Consider the following 22,787-nt stretch of genomic DNA (forward strand, 5'->3'; position numbering starts at 1 on the left):
TCTGCTAATCTGTAATCTCCATCCCTGTTCTTCCAAAGCAGGGGTCTCTCCAACCTTGGCCACTTTAAGATTCATGGACTTCAACTCCCAGAGTTCCTCAACCAGCTTTGCTGCTGCTTTGCTAAATTGAGGAACCCTGGGAGTTGAAGTCCACAAGTCTTAAATGTTGTCAAAGTTGGAGAGACCCTTGCTCCAAAGGACACATTTGCGGGTGGACCTTAGTTATTTAAAGATGCCAAGCGTGCAAGTCCTTTTTTTCTCCCTCTGCCAAACCTTCACCCCCGCCCGCAGATTCTTCTTTTAATCCAGTTTCTCAAACTTGGCAACTTCCAGAGGGGTGGGCACTTCAACTCCTAGAACCCCCCCCCCCCCAAACTCTTAAAAGTTTGTCAAGTTTTTTCAAACCCTTTAAATTTTTTTAAAAATAAAATAACATGTTAATTTTTAAAAAAAATTCCCTGGGTTGGAACCCGGGGATTCAGACGCCAGCCCTTGGATCAGGCTGGGTGGATGATATGAGATGCAGCGATCGGATTGGATCAATCTCAGTTCTACGAAACCCCTTTCTAGGGTTTCAAAAGAGCCGCTACGGGGTGAGCCCTCCTCGTCCAACTACCCCACCCCATCTTCAAAAGCAGCGGAACCTGGGAACTGTAGTTCCCTGGTTCCTCCTCCCAGCGCCCTGCGATCCATGTGATCTGGCCGGGATCGGCCGCCCCCGGGGTTCCCCTCGGGCAGGGACGGTCGCCTGAGCGGATGGCTTTGCGCTGCTGGCGCCCAGTGTGCAGAGCGGCGCTGGGAAGGGCGCTGCGAGCCGGCGCCGAGCAAAGCAGGGCCGGGGCCGGCCACTTGTCCAGCCTCAGCCGCGGCTTTGCGACCGGGCTCCATCAGGTGAGCGGAGCCTCCCGATCGCTTGTGCCTTCCAGGGTATTTTTTTTTTTTGGCCGGTGACCTTTCCAAGGAGAGCCAGCCGGGCAAAGAGGCGCAAGGACTTTCCCACTTTTGGCCTGCTGGGCTTCGCCTCCAGCCGCTTCTCTTCCCAGCTGGCGGTGGGCGGGGAGGGGGGAGGATTCCCTGGCCGGGATTGTAAAAAGGGGATTCCCTTTGAAACATCGGGCTGTTGTAATAGTTGTTTGGTGACCTCCAAACGCTTGCGAGCGCGATTCGCCATTGCACTCTCTCTTTCTCTCTCACACACACAGCCAACTTAGAAAGGGGATGTAAAGAAGCCGGTCCGATGACAGGTAGTCCTCGACTTACAGCAGTTCGTTTAGTGACCGTTCAAAGTTACATCACTGGGGGGGGGAACCGACCTGTCACCATTTTTCACACTTGCAAGCCAGTGGTGGGATTCAATTTTTTTTTACTACCGTATCTGTGTGTGTGGCATGGCTTGGTGGGCGTGGCATGGCTTGGTGGGTGTGGCAGGGGAAGGGTACTGTAAAATCCCCATTCTCACCCCACTCCAGGGGAAGGATACTGCAAAATCCCCATTTCCTCCGGACAGTGGCGTAGCGTGGGGGGTGCAGGGGGGGCCGGCCGCACCGGGCGCAACATCTGGGGGGGGCGCCCTGACTCGCCCCGCGCCGCCCTTTGCTGGACTGTGGCCGCCTCTTTCCGCGCCCGGCTTGGCCCGCGAACTAAGCTCCCCGGCCCCGGCCCGCCCAGGCCCCTCCTGCGCACCGCCTACCTCCCAGCGGAGCCGGCAAGACCTGCTGCGCCGCCCCCACGGGAGCCGAAGGAGAGCGCCACCGCGTCCTCCCGCTCCACCTGGAGCGCCCCGGGGAGCCGGCGCCTTCCCGAAGCCCCCGGTGCGCCTCCCACCCCTGCGGCACCTGCTTCCCTTCAGTCGAGCCTTTTCCCGCTGCCCTGTCAAGCTCCTCCTCAGGAGGAAGGCAGGAGGCCAGCATGGAGAGCCTCACTTGACTGATGCCGACCAAGGGGCAGCTGCAGTCGGGCCGCCCTCGGGTTAGGGGGCGCAAATTACTTGCCCCGGGTGCTGACAACCCACGCTACGCCACTGCCTCCGGATCAGCTGGAACTGGGGAGGCAGGGAATAGGGGAGGCGTGGCCAGTTAGAGGTGATATTTACTGGTTCCCGGAACTACTCAAAATTTCTGCTACTGGTTCTCCACAACTGGTCAGAACCTGCTGAATACTACCTCTGCTGCAACCCCTTACAGCAGGGATCCCCAAACCCTGGTCCATGGACCGATAACGATCCACGGCAGGCCAGCAACTGATCCATGCCAACAAGCGTAAGCCCCATCTGTGGGATGCAGCTGGCGTGCAAAACCATGCTTCCTCCAAAACCTCTTTCCATGGATCCAGTCCCTGGTGCCCCAAAAGTTGGGTGGCCACTGCCTTACAGCATCCCCCTGCTCAGGAGATTAAAATTCAGGCGCTTGGCAATGGACTCATATCTATGACGGTTGCAGTGTCCCGGTGTCATGTGATGTGCAACCTTCTGACACGCAAAGTTGTTGAGGATGCCAAATACACTTAACAACCGTTTGACTAATTTAACAAGCACATTGATTCACTTAATAACCCCGGGGAGAAAAACGTCATAAAAATGGGGCAAAACCTAGCAATAGAAATGTGGGAATCAATGTTGGTCGTAAGTCGAGGACTACTTGTATTAAGTGGGTTGGCTTAAAATTCTGTTTCGTGGCAAGTCGGGTGCAAAGGAAAGGTTACCTCCAGGTAACTGTGGGTTTCCTATTGAGTCTGCATTGTTAGTAGTGCATCCAACTCCTCTTAAGCGTGGCCCGAACAAGGATTCCTTGTTTCGCTGTGATTCTCAACTTTGAAGGTTACTGAAAGATCATCATGTAAAACGGTGTCAGTTATATTCCCCCTGATCTGTATTTCAAGAGTCAACAGCCCATGTTCCTTGACCTTCCTGTGGCCCTCTCTGCTCATCACCCCACTTGGTGATCTGGTTATGGGGAATAGGAGGGTATCTTTCCCTGTTGACAGGAGCTGAGAAACACTACTCTGAAGAAATAGTGTTAGGAAGAGAAATAAAAACTAGAATTTGTATTCTCATGTCCACACTCCTTTCTGGAGTTACTCTATAGCCGTGATGGCAAACCTATGGCATGCGTGCCACAGGTGGCACATCGAGCCATATTTGCTGGCCAGCTGGTTTTCAGCCTTCTGGAGGGCTGTGGGAGGCCGTTTTCACCCTCCCCAGGCTTCAGGAAAGCCTCCGGAGCCTAGAGAAGACAAAAATCCCTTCCCCCGCAGCGCAGGGGTCGCACGTCCATACGCAGGTGGGGGGAGTGTTTGCACATGTGCAGGTGGGGGGGGGGTCGCATGTGCAGGTGGGGGAGGCATGTGTGCACGATAGCGCACTTGCACACAGTTTTGGCACACCTTTAGAAAAAGGTTAGCCATCACTGCTCTACAGGTTTCTGGAGTTACTACACAGATATCTCCAAGTGACTTTCTTACAAAGTCTCTTAGCTACTGATAGATAATACTTTGAGGTCCCAAACTGAATTGTGAGTGTGAACGTTTCAATAATGAGCCTGGGATTCTGGAATAATTTACTGGAGTTTAGCATATTTATCTCATTCCTGACTTTTTTTTAAAAAAAAAAATCAAGAACAGCCCATCTCTTTAGAGACCTTGTGAAATGAATTGGTTCCTTGAGAAGCTACTGTTAATAGTCAGGGATATTTTCTACACAACCTTTTATTGACTGTGCATGAATTTTTAGTGTTGACTTTTAAGCAGCATTCTTGATCGCTTCCTTGGACGTATGATTAGAGAATGGTTGAAATGTATTAATTCAATAAATGATTGGAAATGTTTAACTTGCCTTTGTTTATCTTTTCTTGGAAACGTAGCCTTGATAAAGCTCTTAAGGCAACTCTTTCTCACTGTTGTTCTGAAAACTAATATTCTACCTAATCCCAATTCCCTTTGAAATTTTGTCCACTGCAGCCGACATCTCCTTCGTTTGGATTCCTCTTTGATATTGATGGGGTGCTTTTACGGGGCCGGTTAGTCATTCCCGCTGCGAAGAAGGCATTCCAGAAACTAACAAATGTGAAGGGCCACTTCCATGTGCCAGTTGCATTTGTAACCAACGCCGGGAATTGTTCTCGGGATAGCAAGGCTGAGGAACTGACGGAAGCCCTTGGATTTAAGGTATCTAGATGATCTATATTGTCAAGTCAATGGCTGACTACAAGAGTAGAGTTCTGAAGTACTAAGAAGATCATTCTCTACATCTTGTGCAGGATCTATGTAAGGAAAAAGAAACCTATTGTAATGTCTAATTGTAAACATAGAATAGGATAGAATAGAATAGAATAGAATAGAATAGAATAGAATAGTTTATTGGCCAAGTGTGATTGGACACACAAGGAATTTGTCTCTGGTGCAGATGCTCTCAGTGTACATAAAAGAAAACATACATTTGTCAAAATTCATAAGATACAACACTTAATGATAGTCATAGGGTACAAATAAGCAATCAAATCATATTAGGAAACAATCAATATAAACTGTAAGGGTACAAGCACAAAGTTATAGTCGTACAGTCATAAGTGGGAGGAGATGGGTGAGAGGAATGATGAGAAGATTAATAGTAGTGCTGACTTAGTAAACTTAGAGCAAGAACAGACAACTGATTGCATCAACTTACTTTGGACTGCAAGTTTTCTATTCCCTTATAATTGGCTATTGGTATCTGAAGTTGATAGGACTTGATCCCAAATTCATAGGCTCAATTAACAGAATCTCACTATAGAATTGGTTTAGTACAACTAATACTGCATATATTAGTTTGATCTAGTGGTTAAGGTATCAGGATAGAAATTGGAGATCATGAGCTAATCCTGCTTTAGGAGGAAAGTTACTGGGGTGACCTTGGGGCAGTCACTCTCTCGCTCAGTCCAAACCACTTCACAGAGTTGTTATTATGGGGAAAATAGGAGGAGGAAAGTACGTTGGATATGTTTGCCGCCTTGAGTTATTTGTAAAAGTAATACAGGTAGGATACCAACACTGAGGTCCATGCACTGACCTAGGGGGTATCCCGAATGTGCCAAGCCGTGGGAGCTGGGGGGCGAGCAGAGCGCCACATAGCTTGGCACCTTAGGGATACCCCTTAGGTCAGTGAATGGTGCTCTGCCCGGCTGGAGAGGGGATTTGCCGGGCGGCTGCTCGTGAGCATGGTTACCTCATGGCTGCTTCGCCCCTGAGGCTGTGCCCGGCTCTTTGGGAGCCAGTTCACAAGGGAGCAGCTGCCCGGCAGCCCCAAAACAATAAGCCCTCCCTGATAATAAGCTCAAGGCCATATTTCGTGGGGCAAAAGAAAATAAGCCCCTGTCGTATTTTCGGGGAAACATGGTACAAAGGGGCCGGGAGTCCACCATGTGCATGCGCCTGCTCATGCGTATCCACAGTCTGCGACACTCCAGCTGCTCGACCGAGCATCGCGCAGGCACCATACGTTCGGTACGTGTGCGCAAATGCCCCAATCGGCTCAAATAGCGGTAAGGAGAGCGGGTGGGAGGGTGGGCCCACCGGAGCACCATACCAAAACTGTACCTGGTGCTCCCAGCAGGCACCGGTACGCCCATACCGGTGCTTACCAGTTGTATCTCACCATTGGGTTTCAGTGAAAATTTTGGACTTAATTGAGGACTACCTGTAAGTACATTTTTTCCCTACTTCTGAATAGATTAATATTTAAAAGAACTGAAAATACGATGTTCTTTGTCAGGGTGTTCTTTCAGGTGAAATGTAGCTATGCAAATTCATAAAGAGATTCATATTGGGATTGTAATGTGAATTTGTACTTCTCCTTCCATCACTAAAATCTTCATCAGAAATTGGGCTGTTTGCAGTCTGCCCTGTTTGGATGTTGAGCTGAAATTTTAACATAATATTTCCATAAAATATTCATTTTGGGCTGGATCTGATATTGGCTCAGTTCTGAAAAATAATCCCATTAAGCTGAATTTGAAGCCCGGGGGGGCGGAGGGGAAAGTACGGTATGTATGTGCTACGTTCCCTCTAAGGTGCGCGGCTGCGCTAGCGCGCAGGTGGCAAGAAAACACCGTGCAGCAGTTTTCAACTGCCGCACAGTGATTTCTATTGCCACAGGCTTTGGAAGCTGGGGAGGTCCTTTGCAGGCAGCTAGAACGGGCCGCCTGCAAAGGACTTCCCCAGACTTGCTTTGAGGAGCACGGGGCGACTGAGGCTAGTTGTGAAGCCCCAAAGCCCCCACCGCCACCGGAAGAACTGCTGTCACCTCCTCCTCCTCCTCCTCTAACAGGCAGCACTGCCGGATTTGCCGCCCGGCGCTGCGGCTGAGATGAAGCCGGCAAAGCTCCAGCAGGCATCTCCGCGCGTGGCAGCGGCGCCTCCCCTCTGCTCGGAGCACCTGAGCTCAGCGCTGGGTTACCCCTGCCTGCCCCCTCCTCCTCCTCCGCCGTGCTTTTGAAGAGCCATGAGGCTGCGGGAGACAGTAGGAAGGCGGGGAGGGAGCAGGGGGGAAAAAAGCCTCATGGTTCTTCAAAAGCACGGAGGAGGAGGAGCGGGCACGGGTTACCCAGCGCTGAGCTCAGGAGCAAATCTGGTGGTGCTGTTGGAGGAGGAGGAGGTAGCAGCAGTTATTCTGGTGGCAACTCGTCGGCAACTTCAGCAGCAGCCCTGCCCACAATGAAGAAAGCAGAGATGGAGCAGATCCACGCAGATGACGTCGCTGCAACATGACTGGAGGAGGAATTCTGGGAGTTGAAGTCCACAAGTGTTAAAGCTGTCAGGTTTGAAGAGCTCTGCATTTTTTTTCTAGGGGTGGAAGGGTCTTATAACTTGACAGCTTTAAGACTTCCATGCTTCAAATGCCAGAGTTCCTGAGCCAACAGGACTGGAGGAGAAATTCTGGGAGTTGAAGTCCACAAATCTTAAAGCTGTCAGGTTTGAAGACCCCTGGGGGTTTTTTTCCCTAAAGGGTTAGGGGTGCAAGGGTCTTGTAACTTGACAGCTTTAAGAGTTGCGTGCTTCAAATGCCAGAGTTTCTGAGCCAACATTTTGGTTGCTAAGCAGGAGCGTTGTTAAGTGATACTGATATTATATAACACTTTGAATTAAGCGGGTACCTTGAAGAAACATAACTTTGAGTTTCAAATAATACTGATTTCGTTGTTGTCTTAGGTGACATCTGTGAAAAAAATTCGGGTGCTCAGGCATGAAAATGTGCCGCTCAAACACTATACTTTTCTGCTCACATCGAAAAAAAATTAGAGGGAACATTGTGTATGTGCCAGAAAAAAAAAAGGGAGGAATATAGTTAATCAAGTCTATGTGTGTTTTCTGTTTATTATTATTTTTCATTTCAAGGGGCTAAGAGTTCTCCAAGGAGATTATAAAGCCAGATATATAGATTCATGCATACATGACAGACAATAAAACCTTACAATGCCTCCATAAATTACAGAACAAAAAGAGCCATCAGAGCTAACATAACAACAGGTACATCAGCACAAAACCGCCCCACTTCTAGACTGCTGGAAGAAGAGGAATAAATTATTCTAGTCCTAATCAAATAACTGTAAAAGCCAGCTTGGCTTTTGAGGAAGAATATTTGAAAAGTGGGTTACCAGGAATAGAAAGACTTTCTTTCTTGTAACTAAGAAGGAACACACCTATATGGAAAGACCTATGATGGTGATGCAAAGGTCTATTTACAAGAAGAAAAGTTCCTTGAGATAATCTGTCTCCAAATTGTTCAAGACTTTGCATTGACCTGGAAAAAAAATTGGCATACAATAAAGTTGATGAAGTAGGGAGATTGCATGATCCTGAATTTGGATAAGCATAAGTTTCTGAGCGATCTTTAAAGGAACCTCTATGGTCTATGTGTTATACAAAGTCAACCAAAAGATCACCGCAACATGTATATCTAGACCTGTCTAGATGCAGCTAGTAACTATATCAGCCGTATAAAAACTTTCCTATGTATGTATCCATTTATTGAAACAAATGTATAAAGATGCCCAGTTCTATAATTGGGTGGGTTATCTATCCTTCAGTGAAAATGTTGGCTCTAAGGATTCTTTCAGTTTTAAACCTGGCTTTTTAGAATGGGGTGGAAATAATCTGGGCATTAACCAGGCAAATTATTTATGATGGCAGTCTTTGGTAAAAAAAAAATTGGTTAGCTATCGTGTTCTTTGTCTTTTTTCCCCAGGTATCTCCTGAATGGGTGATCCTTTCCCATAGCCCACTGCAACTTTTCCACCAGCTCCATGACAAGTGTGTGCTTGTGTGTGGACAAGGTCCTGTGGAACAAAATGCCAGGGAGTATCCTTTTCGGTTTCCGAACTTTTTTTCTGTTCCTTTTCCTCCCACTTCCTTAGTTGTATGTTGAGAAACACTGTTATATAATGGGTACAACTGCATGTATTTGTTCGGTTTCTGTCCTGTTTTTCCCTTGGAGAGTTCAGAATAGCAGACATGGAAATTTCCCCTTATTGTTCTCTACAGGAAAAGAAGTATGTTGGTGGAGATACAGTGAGAGGCCCAAATCACTCCGTGGAGGAATGGCAACGTAAACCTAGATCTCACAGGTTACAGGCCAATATGGTAGCCCATGTGCTACTTTGGAATGTTGGATATAGTGAGAAAAAGGGGCTGAAGTACCATGTCCAGGGGCGGGCTGCTGGAGATTCACAGGGGTTCGGGAGAACCTCTAGCTAAGATTCTGTGCAGTTTGGAGAACCCCCAAATCCCACTCTTGGCTGGCCCCGCCCACCCCTTCCCTCCCAGGAGACCCCACCCGGCCTGTTTTGGATGCAGGTAAGTGTAGGGCATGCATGGAGGCTCGGGGAGGGCAAAAACGCCCCCTACCCCAATCACGGTGCAGGATGCTGACCAGGGCACATGCATCCAGCAACTGGGCAGAGAACACCTTGCTAAAATGTTTGAAGCCTACCCCTGACCATGTCACTCAATAAGTGATCCCAAGCCAAATATTCTTGTGGCCTCATCCATTCTGTGGACATAAGATATCAGTGTGGTGGTTTGAGGAACATAGTTTTGCATAACTTGATTGTTTGATTGATTATGTGCCATCAAATCATTGCCAACTCTTAGAGACAACATAGGTTTCCTCCTTGATCCTTAGCTGGTCTTTCAGATCTTTCACTCTTTGCCACTGTAACTTTAGCTAGCTATTTTGCTTTTGGTAATCTTCCCTTTCCTTTTTACATTCCTACTGTTGGAGTCTTTTACAGAAAACTGCATCTTATCTAAGGGGGATTATTATATCTCCTCTGCCCCTAATAATGGAACAATTCTCACCGAATTAGTCATCGTCGATGGTAACTGATTAATCTATGCTTCACTTCTATGTAATCATGAGGGAATCATTATTGGAATACCCATCCATCCCAAAACAATCCTGAAAGAAATGGTCATGTATTTCTCCTTCCAAATGGGGTGTTAGGTTTCAAAATAGGACGTGGTCCACTTGTAAATTGAAAAAGGGTGCACAATTTGCATCAACTGAAAAGTCTGCCGGTTGAAATTTACAATAAATGGCAACCCAGCAAGAATAATCATACGAGGTAAAGAAAGTTGGGTTGTGGGTCTTTGGTTACCATTTAATGCAGGGGCGTCAAACTCAAGGCCCGTGGGCCACATCTGACCCACGTTGTGCTTAGATCTGGTCCGCGGGGCTGCTTTGGAAACAGCGAAGGACCGGCCTGAAGTGCTTCTGCCAGTGAAAACAGGCTCCTGAGCTCCGTTTTCAGCTGCAACAGCCTCCTGCAACCCTCTGCCAGTGAAAATGGAGCTCAGGAGCGGCAGCCCTCCCATGCTCCATTTTTACTGGCAGAGGGTTGCAGGAGGCTGTGGGTTGCAGGAGGCTGTGGCAGCCAAAAACTGTCTTGGGAGCCTCTGTGCTTGGCAAAGCGCTTGGGCCACCACAGGTGCCCCCAACACTAGTGACATTGGGCTGGCCACGTTCACCCTGACCAAGCCCCCCCCTCGAGGTGAAACACAATCCTGATGCGGCCCTCAATGAAATCGAGTTTGACACCCCTGATTCAATGCATTTTAACTCTGAAACAAAAGAATTTCAATACCAATGAGTTCAAGGATACTGAATTAAAACGTACGAGTGTTTCTTATCACGGTTGTTATATGAATCACATGGTTGTTAAGCAAATCTGGCTTCCCTAAGCGACTTTGCTTGTCAGAAGCCAACTGGGAAGGCCATAAATTGCAACCATTTGACCACAAGATACTGCAACCATTGTAAATGTGAGTTGATTGCAATCATGGATGGTGAATTGCAATCATGGATGGTGCAAATGGTTGTAATTTTGAAGATGGGTCATAAGAAGGCACTTTTTCCAAGGCTGTCTTAACTTCAAGATGTTGTTAAACAATTGGTTGTAAGTCAAGGATTACCTGTATTTCTGATCATTTTTCTTCGGGGGTGGGGGAATGCTATTCCTTGACCATCTGAAATAGCTTGGGATTTCAGCATATTCTCACCATTGAAGACATCAGGAAAGCATTTCCTTTGTTGGATATGGTTGATCAGACGCGGCGACCTAAAGAACTGGCAAGTATTAACCTGGGCATGGAAAAAAGTGTGATGTAGGGGCGAAATAGAGATAAACTTTATATCCCTATAAAATTTACAACGTAATGATATGTATAAGGCAGTTTCAATTTCCTTACTGCCACATGGACAAATGCATTCTGCCGTGAGGATTTTATGATGCCTAATTTGAAGCAGTACTGATAGAAGAACATTATCTGGCTTTAAAAAGTGCCGTTCTCAACTTAAGACAAAGTTAGGTTTTGCAGGTAACGTGCACCCCTACTTGTCCGTATTCTGTCACATTGGGACAGCCTGTTGACTTCACTCAGAAGTTAATTGATTGATTTGATCAATACAATACAATACAATAATACAATACAATAGTAGAGTTGGAAGGGACCTTGGAGGTCTTCTAGTCCAACCCCCTGCCTAGGCAGGAAACCCTATACCGTTTCATAGCCTATGATCATAGCCTATAGATATTATAAATTCTAGAGGAAGCCCACATGAAGCCAATTAATCTAGAGGAAGCCCACATGAAGCCCACATGAAGCCCACATGAAGCCAATTAATGCCATTCCTTTATATCTATGCTATAAGAAAAGCTCTTAGTGACATCAGGGGTAAGGTTCTGGAACATTGAAGTCTCCACTGATTTGAAGCTACCATATTTTTCGGAGTATAAGACGCACCGGAGTATAAGACACACTAAGATTTTGTAAAGGCATAAAAAGTTTTTGCACTCTGCAGACCTCCCAAAAATGGGCCGTTTTTCGTGGAAATGGGCCCGGTTTTGTTTTTTGTTTTCAAAAAAAGGGCATGCATAGCCTTTAGGAGGCTTGTAGACTGCTGTGGGGCGGGGGGGAAGCGAGCAAAAAACAGTCTGTTTTCCCCTCATGTTTGCCCTCCCCAGCCCTCAGGAGCACTCTGGAAGCCTCTTAAAGGCCAGGCACGGCTATTTTTGCAAAGGAGGCGGAGTTTCAGGGCCCAAAAATGCTGTATTCAGTGTATAAGACACACCCAGATTTTCACCACCTTTTTTGAGGGAAAAAGGTGTGTCTTATACTCCAAAAAATACGGTAAGTCTTCTGCTATCTTCACTGTGTCATTTCTCTTGGAAAGGAAGTCTTTTTTTCAAAAAAAAGGAAATGTCGGGGATGGAATTACTGGAAGGGAAATAAGATACAGCCGGACCTTTCTTGCTTTACGGACTTAATAAAATTTGTTTCTAAATTTGATTATTTTCTCTGGCAATACCTTGACTCATTTGCTTAAAATTTATTTCTTCTTTTTTTGTAGCCTCCTCCAACCATTGACTTTCCCGCCATAGAAGGTAACTATTGTTGGGCACCTTTGCAGTTTTGGAGATACAGTTTAAGGATACAGTTTGCTCTTCTTATAGGTCAGACTTAATGGTCTTGATCAGGCTAAAAAGAGCACTAGAAAAATAGAAAAAAACGTTGTGGATAATCGAATGAATAACACTGTAAAGATTTTAGAACATGTGCCACGCAGACAAGCCTTGTTTAAAAAGTTGCCTGGCTTTCTCCAACTTTAGGAATAATTCTGTTGGGGGAGCCAGTAAGGTGGGAAACTTGTCTTCAGTTGATTGTTGATATACTCCTGAGCAATGGAAATCCAGGAGTAGAGTTCGCTTCTGCGCCATATCCACATATACCTATCGTTGCTTGCAACATGGACCTCTTATGGATGGCAGAAGCCAAGATGCCAAGGTGAGTGAAATAACCTGTGGGGATGTATGTCTCTATTACATTTTTTAATCGTTTTCTACCACACATCCAAATATCATTAGCATTCTTGATAAATCTCTTGCAGAATAGGCCATTCCCAGTTAGCTTGCATGAACTAGAAGCTGATTGTTATCCATTAGACAAATGGTAATTTGGTTTTATTTTAGGACGGGAAGGGTTTTTTGTCTTTATTTTTAATATACCTCAGTCAAACAGACCTGCTAGTGCCATTCTATAGTGGAAGCCCTAACAGTAGTTGGTTGCAGGCAGTACACCCCGGTACGTGCGTACCGGAGCCTGCCCGAAGCACCAGGTACCATTCCAATATGGTGCTCCGGAGGGTCCACCCGCCCGCCTGAGTTCCTTACCTGTCCTTTAAGCCTTTGGTGCTTCCGTGCATGCGAATGGCACGTACGGCACCTGCACAATGCTCCGCTGAGCAGCTGGAGCGTCGCGGAGGCTTGTGGAGGCATCGCAGGCAGGTACGATGCATCCATGTGGGCGACACCGGGCCTGTTCCAACTGTACCGGTTGGAACGGGATCCAGAACCCACCACTGAGCCCTAAGTAGTGGTACCACTGAAATGTCTTCATTTCACATTGGCTGTGCAACATCAGCAATTTTATACAGGGGTGGGCTGCACTTACCTTAACAACCAGTTCACTGGTTGTGATTGTGGATGCCATCCACGCATTCGCGCGGCCTTGCGCTCATGCACTTTGCTCGCTCGTGGATGTGCACTTGCACACATGCGTGCGGCATAAAAAACAAGGCTAAATAGGACAGCATAGCGCCAGGGCAGGTTAGCGGGGCCACCTGCAAGTTGCAACTACCGGTTTGCCTGAACTGGTCCAAACTGCAGTAGCCCACCCCTGATTTTATATGATTAATAGTGTTGAAGATTGCTGAGAGCACCAGAGAAACCAACATAATAGTATTTCCTGGGCTTTTCCTATTATATCCAGTCTTGAAATATGACTGATGGCCATCAATTCTCTAGTATCTCGCTTAACTTTTACTTTACTTTATTTCAAACTTTTATACCGCCCCCTCTCCCAAAAGGGACTCGGGGCGGTGTACAGTCAGATTAAAACACATAAATACATAAAAATAAATACAAACATAGTTAAATACTAAATACTTAAAAGAGGAGGCTGTAAAAAACTGTACCTAAAGTAAAGCAATTAAAACAATTTTAAAAATAACCCCTAAAAAATACCCAATTAAAAATTTCTGCCAGGAGGTAAGATAAGACTATGAATGGGCCAAGCCGGCTAAACGGAACAGCTTAAAAATAATACTTGCAACCATGTACTTTAAGAGTTGAGGCTCTTGGGATCTTTGATCTTTTAGTTTCTCTTATTTGTTTGCTGCAATTCGTGGCTTGCTTGAAGTCAACCCAGGAGCTACAACTAGTGCAGAACCTGGTTGCCTAATTTTTAACTGGGGCTATATAATTATGGACCTGAAAGTATTATACTCTTAGCACCTGTGAACTGGCAGGCTCAACTTAAAGGGTTGTGTTTGTTTATAATAGTTATAGTTTAGGATTCTAGTGTTGAAAATATCGCTTTCCTTTATCTCATTCAGCTTGTGCAGTCAGATTGCTTGGTGGGCCTTGCCCATAGACATACCAGGAACGGTTCAAAAGGTGGTAGCCAGGAGTTGAGAATTTTGAGTAATATCCCCATTATGATGCCTTTATGTCCAGGCATTTATGAGTTAACAAATTGTTGGAAACTTTCTCCTTCCTCTAGAGCAGTGTTTCTCAAACTTGGCGACTTTAAGTCCTGTGGACTTCAACTCCCAGAATCCCCCAGCCAGCTGGCTGGGGAATTCTGGGAGTTGAAGTCCACAGGACTTAAAGTCGCCAAGTTTGAGAAACACTGCTCTAGAGAAATCCGGGCAATTTTTTCCTATCTATTAGGGGAGAGTTCGGAGAGAACATTTTTGTTGTAGTCCAATGGTAACAGAGCAAATCACTAACAAGGGAGCAGCAGCAAATATTGAATTTTGCAAGAGCAAATACCAGTGACAGGTGAACATCCTGGTGTATGTCAAAACAAAAGCACTCTGGAGCTTGCCAACAGCATCTCTAAGCCATCTTCTAGGCCAAGGGTGTCAAACTCCATTTCATTGAGGGCCGCATCAGGATTACGTTTGACCCTTGGGGGCCGGGTGGGCCTGGCCAGGCTGGGTGTGACCAGCTCAACATCACTTGTGTCACAACGGCCTCCTGCAGCCCTCTACCAGTGAAAATGGAGCTCGGGAGGCATGCGCAGTCCCCTCAGCCCTGCTTTCACTGGCAGAGGCACTGCCGGCCAGTCCTTTGCTGCTTCCAGGATGGCCCCACAGGCCAGATCTAAGCACCCTGTGGGCTGGATATGGTCCGCAGGCTTTCAGTTTGACACCCCTGTTCTAGGCAGTGTGATGGAAGAAGTTTGCTCTGGCCCTTTTTAGTTCTTTTCGTCCCAGTTTAGCCAATAGTTCTGGGATTCTTAGGTGATTTTCCATGGAAGTATTACCGTATTTTTCAGAGTATAAGACGCACCTTTTCCCCCTCAAAAAAGAGGATGAAAATCTGGGTGCGTCTTATAGCATTTTTTTGCCTCCCGAAACCCTGCCCCCTTTGCAAAAATAGCCATGCATAGCCTTTAGGAGGCTTCTAGAGTGCTCCTGGGGGCTAGGGAGGGCAAAAATGAATGAAAAATGGGCCATTTTTCACTCATTTTTGCCCTCGCCAGCCCCCAGAAGCACTCTTTAAGCCTCCTAAAGGCCATCCATGCTCTTTTTTGATAAAAAACGGGCCCATTTTCATGAAAAACTACCTGTTTTTGGGAGCTCTGGAGAGTGCAAAAACTTTTTTTAATTTGCCTCTTCAAAATCTTAGTGTGTCTTATACTCCGGTGCGTCTTATACTCTGAAAATTATGGTAATTAGGCCTGATCCTGCCTCCACTCCAGTTGCTGGGGCAAGTGCTTCGACATTGAAATATGGTATATTTAATCCAGAATACATATAAGGCAAACTGGTGTACTTCAATCAGTCAGCATCTACGTTCACTTCCTTTCTCACTGTCTTTTCCATTGTCAAGGTTTGGCCATGGCACCTTTCTTGTCTGCTTGGAGAACATCTACAAGAAAATGACAGGGAAAGAACTGAAGTACGAGGCCCTGTTAGGCAAGCCCAGCACTGTTACTTACCGCTATGCTGAACACGTGCTCAAACAGCAGATGGAGAGTTGTGGCTGGTCATCCCCTCTTCGCCAACTCTATGCTATTGGGTAAGCAGTCCTCCTATTTTAGCTTGGGAAGAGGAAGGTTTTTGACACAGTGCAAAGACCGGCGAGAAGTATTGTGTTGCTCACTGTTGGTTTGGGTTGAGAAAATTATATGCATCCAGCCATTGTGTGTAAGCCCTGGTTTGTGGCTAAGCACAATGCACAACTTGTCAGTGTGAGAATCTAGTCTCTGTTCCTGTTGCTGATCTTGAATGGAGTATCTATTTATAAGCAGTAAAGTGCTGTTGTGGCCGGCCAGCGGCCAGCAGAGCTGGCAGCAGATACAGACAGTGGGGAGGTTGGGGAGGAACATGGGCCAGTCCTGGGGTCTGGGGAAGGCTCTAATGAGGGCTCTGTGTCGGAGGCAGAGAGGGGGCCAGAGCCATAAGCCAGTTATCAGCTGCTTTCACAGTCAGACATCAGTGAGGCAGATGAACAGCTGGAGCCTGTTCCCTGTGTGCGCATGCGCAGAGTTGCCAGACGAAGGGAACAGCTAAAGAACAGGGGGCGACTTGGGAGTAAGGCCACAGGTGGACGATGAAAAAGGAGGAGGAGCTTCCGAGGCAGATGGCGGCTGCCGTGTGAGCTCCGCAAAATTGCGGAGGGGTTTTCCATCTGGGAGAGGTGCTGCCGACCCCGAATGCTACTCTGAGGGTCGTGCTTTGTCGACGACCACCCCCCGACTCTGCCCTGGCCAGGAGGGGTCGGGCAGGGCGTTTGGGGCGGTCAGCTGGCTAGCGGGAAGCTGAAACACCGAAGGACGCCGAGGACGCCGAGCGCGAATTAAACGTGATTGCGCTGAACGCTGAACGCCGTTTACCTCTTGCCAGCGCTTAGGCGGAGAATGGAATGGAGTGGAGAAGGAGTTGTGGAATTGTTTGCTTGGTTGTGGCTTCCCATCTGGCTAGTGAGAGCGCCAGATGTGGAGCGTGGAGCGTGGAGCTGAGTGTGGAGTGTGGAGTGTGGAGCTGAGTTGAGCGCCAGGCGGCTAGAGAAGAACGGAGAAGAACGGAGACACGAAGTGGGTGCTCGTTTGGCTGTGGTTGCCCGTCTGGCTGGTGAGAGCGTTAGACGTGGAGCATGGAGCGTGGAACGGATCATCTGGCACCAAACAGAGAACCGAGTGTGGGAGGCGAGAGGCGAGAAGCGCGGAGAGGCTGGATAGACAGGAAGATGATGAGAAAGATGGCAAACATGTCGGTTTGTTGGCGTGCTGGTGTGTTGGCGTGTGGGTGTGCTAGCCGGGGCGTTGGTCAGAAACCTGGAGGACTGCCTCGTTGTGTGAGAGGCGAGAAGGGAGAAGGGGGAAGATCTGAACGAAGCAGCTAAAGGAGGGGTGAGCCGGTTAAAGTATCTCAGAGCAGAGCAGACACAACTAAATGGCAAACCTAGAACCTAGGTTTGAACCCTTGATACTATTCTGACTTTGACTTTGTCGCTTGCTTTTAACAACTTTTTAAACATCTTTTAAATATCTGCTTTTTAAACATCTTTTTAACATCTGCTTTGCCGGTTCCTACACCATTTTGAATCCCTCCTGAATGAAACCCGGTTAGGCGACTAGCCCATTAACTCACCCTTTCATCTTGGGTCAGGAAAACCTTCTCGACAAACAAATGATTTTACATCTATTTCTTCAGCACCTGTTACCAACCAACTGTACCCCATGATTCCATTTCTATGTACACGAAGCCGGAATTACTGCGGCTGCGGGAATCCCCTTTCTCGCAGGCTTGGCCTCCAGCCCTTTCGAGGGCCCACCTTGAGGATGGGTTTATTAACCCTGAGAGGTGGAGGAAGCGCAAATTAAGGGGTTTTTTAGTAAAATATTTTTTAAGAATTTGTAGGGACCCTGGGGTTGGGGGGTGGGTGGAGGGGGGGGGAACAGGTCAGGAGGGATGGTAGAGCCAGGCACCTAGGTGTGGTCGAAGGAGGAGGGAGCAGAGTGGGGGAGGAGAAGGAAGATAGCATTCCTGTGCAGGGCTTTTTGATACCAACGGTCGTGGGGAGGGGCAGGTGCGAGGACAGATCAAGAGCGCGTAGTCGGTTGGGAGACCGGGGTTTTTGGTCATACCCGGTCGTTTGTACCAACCCCTGCATACTAGGTGGTCAGGATCTACAGACCCAAGGCCTGAGACTGCTGTTATGCAATGCGAGGTCCGTTGTCAATAAGGCCCCCCTCATCTACGACCTAATTTTGGAGGGGGAGCCGGACCTCGCAGGAATAACTGAGACCTGGTTGGGCCACGAGGGAGGCTTACCCCTCGTGGAAATGTGCCCGCCGGGTTATCGAGCATTTCACCAGCCTCGGGTCCAGGGAAGGGGCGGTGGGGTAGCAGTGATTATCCGGGAAGACTTGGAGCCGAGAGAGTTCACGGTGCCGCAGACATCCGGGTGTGAGTCCCTTGTCGTGAGATGGGGCCCTGGGAGGCAGTTGGGCCTGCTGATAGTATACCTGGCTCCTCGCTATACATCAGCGGCCCTGCCTGAACTCCTCGAGCTGATCTCATCGGTGGCGGTTGAGACCCCCAAACTTTTAGTGATGGGGGACTTTAACCTGCCGTCGATGGGAGAAGCGTCTGAGGGGGTTCGGGAGTTCATGGCTTCCATGACAGCCATGGACCTGACCCAATTAATTCAGGGCCCTACTCACGAGGGAGGCCACACACTGGACCTTGTCTTTGTCTCTGGCCAGTGGACGAGTGATCTGGGAATAGGGGATCCAACTATTATTCCCCTGTCATGGTCAGATCACTCACTTCTCCGGCTTGACTTCCCTGGTGCTACCCCCCGCTGCGGGGAGGCGGAACCGGAAGGTATTAGATGGTTCCGCCCCAAGCGCCTAATGGAACCAGATAGGTTCCAGACGGAGCTTGGGCCACCTCCTATGGACTTGACCCGCCCCCGAGTGGAGGACCTGGTAGACGCATGGAATAGTGCGACTACCGGGGCCCTAGACCGGGTGGTGCCTTTGCGGCCTCTCCTGCGGCGACGAACCACCCTGGCCCCTTGGTTCACCGAGGAGCTAAGGGTGATGAAACGCCACAAGAGACGCCTAGAGAGTCGTTGGAGATCCTCCCGTTCCGAATTTGACCGAGCACAGGCACGAGCCTATCTGAGGACGTACCTTGTGGCATTAAGAGCGGCCAAACGGCAACATTGCGCCGCTCTTATTGCGTCCGCAGATAACCGCCCTGCCGCCCTGTTTCGGGTGACTCGCTCCCTCTTGTCTGAGAGACCGCGGGAAGCCCCTTTACAGGGCAGAGCAGAGGAGTTTGGGAAATATCTACAGGACAAAGTCGCTCAAATCCGGATGGGATGGGCCCCTTTCAGTGGTCCAGTAGAGACGCCCGTGGCGAGTCTTGAGGGACCGCTTTGGGAGGAGTTTGACTCGGTTGCCATCGAGGATTTGGACAGGTTGCGTGGACGTCTGCGACCCACCACATGTTTATTGGACCCGTGTCCCTCCTGGCTTGTACTGGCATCCTGGGAGGTTACGCGCGACTGGCTCCTGGGCCTAGTGAACGCCTCGTTGGGTGAGGGGTCTCTACCGGCCGCCTTGAAAGAGGCGGTGGTGAGGCCCCTGCTCAAGAAGCCTTCCCTGGACCCAATGGACCTAGTCAATTATCGTCCAGTCTCAAACCTTCCTTTTTTAGCGAAGGTTGTAGAGAGTGTGGTGGTACAGCAGTTCCCACGTCACCTGGAGGAAAATGATTATCTAGACCCGCGCCAGTCCGGCTTCCGTCCCGGGCACAGCACGGAGACGGCCTTGGTCGCATTGGTGGATGATCTCTGGAGGGCCAGAGATAGGGGTTGTTCCTCTATCCTGGTCCTATTAGATCTCTCGGCGGCGTTCGATACCATCGACCATGGTATCTTGTTGCACCGGCTAGAGGGGTTGGGAGTCAGGGGCACCGTTTTACGGTGGTTTGGCTCCTACCTCTCTGACCGGACGCAACGTGTGTTGGCAGGGGAGCAGAGTTCGACCCGGAGGTCACTCACATGTGGAGTGCCACAGGGATCGGTGCTCTCGCCTCTCCTGTTCAACACATACATGAAACCGCTGGGCGAGATCATCCGTGGTTTTGGGGTGGGATATCATCTGTATGCTGATGATACTCAGCTATACATTTCCACCCCGAACCACCCCAATGAGGCCATCGAAATGATGTCCCGGTGTTTGGAGGCCGTACGGGTCTGGATGGATGGCAACCGACTAAAACTCAACCCTTCCAAGACGGAGTGGCTGTGGCTTCCGGCCCCCCGGTTCAACCAGGTGCTTCCATCTCTGGCCATTGGGGGCGTGCAACTAGCCCCCATGGAACAGGTGCGCAATTTGGGCGTCCTCCTGGATGCCCGGCTGTCCATGGATGACCATGTAACAGCCGTGGCAAGGGGGGCGTTCCATCAGGTCCGCCTGATGCGCCAATTGCGCCCCTTATTCGACCGGGATGCCCTACGCACAGTCACCCATGCGCTAGTGACGTCTCGCCTGGACTACTGCAATGCTCTCTACATGGGGCTTCCCTTGAGATGCACTCGGAGACTACAGTTGGTCCAGAACGCGGCCGCGCGGGTGATTATGGGGAGGACTAGATACTCCCCTGTAACACCTCTCCTGCGCGAGCTGCACTGGCTTCCTGTGGTCTTCCGAGTGCGTTTCAAGGTTTTGATTATGATCTTTAAAGCGCTTCATGGCTCAGGACCTAGTTACATGCAGGATCGCATCCTGCCCCACACATCCCTACGACCAATTCGCTCACACAGAGAGGGACTTCTCCGGGTGCCGTCCACCAAACAGTGTCGGGGGGCGACACCCAGGAGCAGAGCCTTCTCTGTGATGGGCCCAGCCCTGTGGAATGACCTCCCCCGTGACATCAGGATTATTTCCGATCTCCGCTCCTTCCGTGTACAGTTGAAGACCCACCTTTTTCAACTATCTGGCCTGGCTCAACCGTAATTTTTTCGTTTTCCCCGACTGTTTTTTAAATTTTAAATTTTTATTGTATATTGGGTTTTATTATTGGGGTATGTAAATGGTTTTAATTGTCTAAATGTTGTAATTTATTACCTCCTCCGTACATGTATGTCTTCGTATATATGTATGTTTATGTGTTTGTACACATGTGTTATGTTTTATATGTCTTTAGTGTACGCCGCCCCGAGTCCTGCCTGGAAAGGGAGCGGCTAATAAATTCAATATTATTATATTATTATTATTATTCTCCCAGATGAAATAAAACAGGAGATAAAGGGGAGTGGAGTTTGCAGGAGACAATTAATTCGCTTAATTGGTTTGTGACTCTCCGAGACTCCTTGTCAAGTTTTGCAGCTATTGGCCTGTTAGCTGTCCAAGCTGGTTAAGGTCTGTGTCTGTAAATCCTCTCTTGAAAGACTTTGCTAGATGCGAATGAGCAGAATTCACAGTGAATTAATAAAAGGTTTTTTTTGTCGGGACAAGGAGTTTGCTTCATGCTCTTGGGAAGCCTACGTCAGAACAAATGCATGGTTAGTGTATCAGGTGGAGACAAGTGTACTAATGATGTTTTTCCCATTGTAAATGTGTCATTGGCTGTGCTAACTTGGAATTGGGGAGTTTGGGTCACAACACAACTGGAGGATACTATGTTGGAGAAGAATGATTTAATGGTTGGCCAAAATCATATATTAACTACTATTTGTCCCCTCCCCACCCTACTGTGTTCTTATATCTTGACTCTCTATATAGGGACAATCCAATGGCTGATATTTATGGTGCCAACCTCTACCACCGCTACCTCCAGACTCAGGCTGAAGTCAATGTAACTGCTATGGCAGCAGAGAAGGAGAAACATCTGGAGACCCAGAGAGACTGCGGTATCTCGGTCAGCTCTGCAAAGAGCTGCCATTCTATCCTAGTTTGCACCGGGGTCTACAATCCTCATGGAGACATCCCTACTGACCCCGAGGACATCCTGAAGACTCTATCCCACGGGCATCGTGACTTCCATTTTGATCCATCCTTGGTGGAAGCTTCTTACGTTGTTCATGATGTGAATGATGCTGTGGAACTTGTATTTCAAAAAGAGAATTGGAAACAAGATTGACCAACCTAATGCCAGCAGCATCTGATGTGGGGATGCAAGAAAACCTGACCTTTTTCTTGTTTTAACTCATGCCAAAATGAAAGAAAATCCTCCAACTCCTTTTGTTTTTGTAGGGATTATACTAAACCATTTTTCAAACCCTGAAATTGTCAACCATGTAGTTTAAAATTAATCTCCTTTGCTAACGTTGACTTGGCCACAGAGGTATAAGGACTACTTAATTGAACGGATCACTTGGTGATCCCATAGGATGCACACATCTGTGAGATTTTAAAACTCTTCTTTTTGTCTGAAATACAATCAGCCATTGAATAATCCCACTTTGTGACTTTGTTTCATCCATTTTATTATTGGGATGGGTCTAAATACTATAATCCAGTATCATGAGTGCTGCTAACAGGAAGTCCTTGGATTACAACAGTGATTGAGACCGGAATTCCATTGCTAAACATACGGTCCCAGCTGCTGTTGTAAAGTCAGAAGCACGTGGGTTGTTTAGTGAGGACTTCACATGATTGCAACTTCTGACTTCCTGCCAGCTTCCCCATTGATTTTTTTCTCGTGGAAAGCCATCAGGGAAGGTTATAAATCTCAATCACATGACCGCAGGACTCTGTTGGTCAGAACCCCGAGGACCTGTCATATGTCCCCCTGGTTTGGTGCCATTGCAAGTTTGAACAGTTGCTGACCATCGGTCATAACCTGATGACTGCATGTACACTTTTCGGGTTTGCCTTTTTTCCACATAATTTAATATTAAATGTGCATCGTAAATTCTTGGAAGCTACGGAACCTCGTCACAGTAAGAATGCTACTTTATGCTCTATAAATGAGAGGATCATAATAGGTAGGTACCACAGTAATTAATTCAGACTTTCTTCATGACTACCTCATTTTACTAGTCCTTAAATATTTATCTTTTACTGCCATAAGGGGCCGAAGCCCTCCAAATTGCACTTTTGAAGGTCTTACATGCGTGCTCAGACAGACCTATCCTTTCTTACAAAAAGTAAGGTATAAAAATGTGAGAAGTGCATCTTTTTTAAAAAAAAAAAAAACTTTAAGTAAGTTGGAAAGGAAATTTATTCAG

General features: G+C 47.9%; 1 protein-coding gene and 1 long non-coding RNA gene across 2 annotated transcripts in view; both read left to right on the forward strand.

Annotated features, from left to right (window-relative positions):
• LOC309394300 overlaps positions 1-22,787 on the forward strand; it is a 205,996-nt gene that overhangs the window by 44,755 nt on the left and 138,454 nt on the right. The window lies entirely within an intron of this gene.
• Positions 677-22,014, forward strand: HDHD5 (haloacid dehalogenase like hydrolase domain containing 5). The gene is made up of 8 exons (XM_081957640.1): positions 677-891; positions 3,955-4,161; positions 8,216-8,328; positions 10,504-10,597; positions 11,879-11,912; positions 12,138-12,312; positions 15,426-15,614; positions 21,340-22,014. Exons 1-8 carry the CDS (start codon positions 757-759, stop codon positions 21,695-21,697), a joined length of 1,305 nt encoding a protein of 434 aa, XP_081813766.1. The 5' UTR covers positions 677-756; the 3' UTR covers positions 21,698-22,014.

This window comes from Natrix helvetica (assembly GCF_964273705.1).
Source record: "Natrix helvetica genome assembly, chromosome: 6".
Taxonomy (NCBI): Eukaryota; Metazoa; Chordata; class Lepidosauria; order Squamata; family Natricidae; genus Natrix; species Natrix helvetica.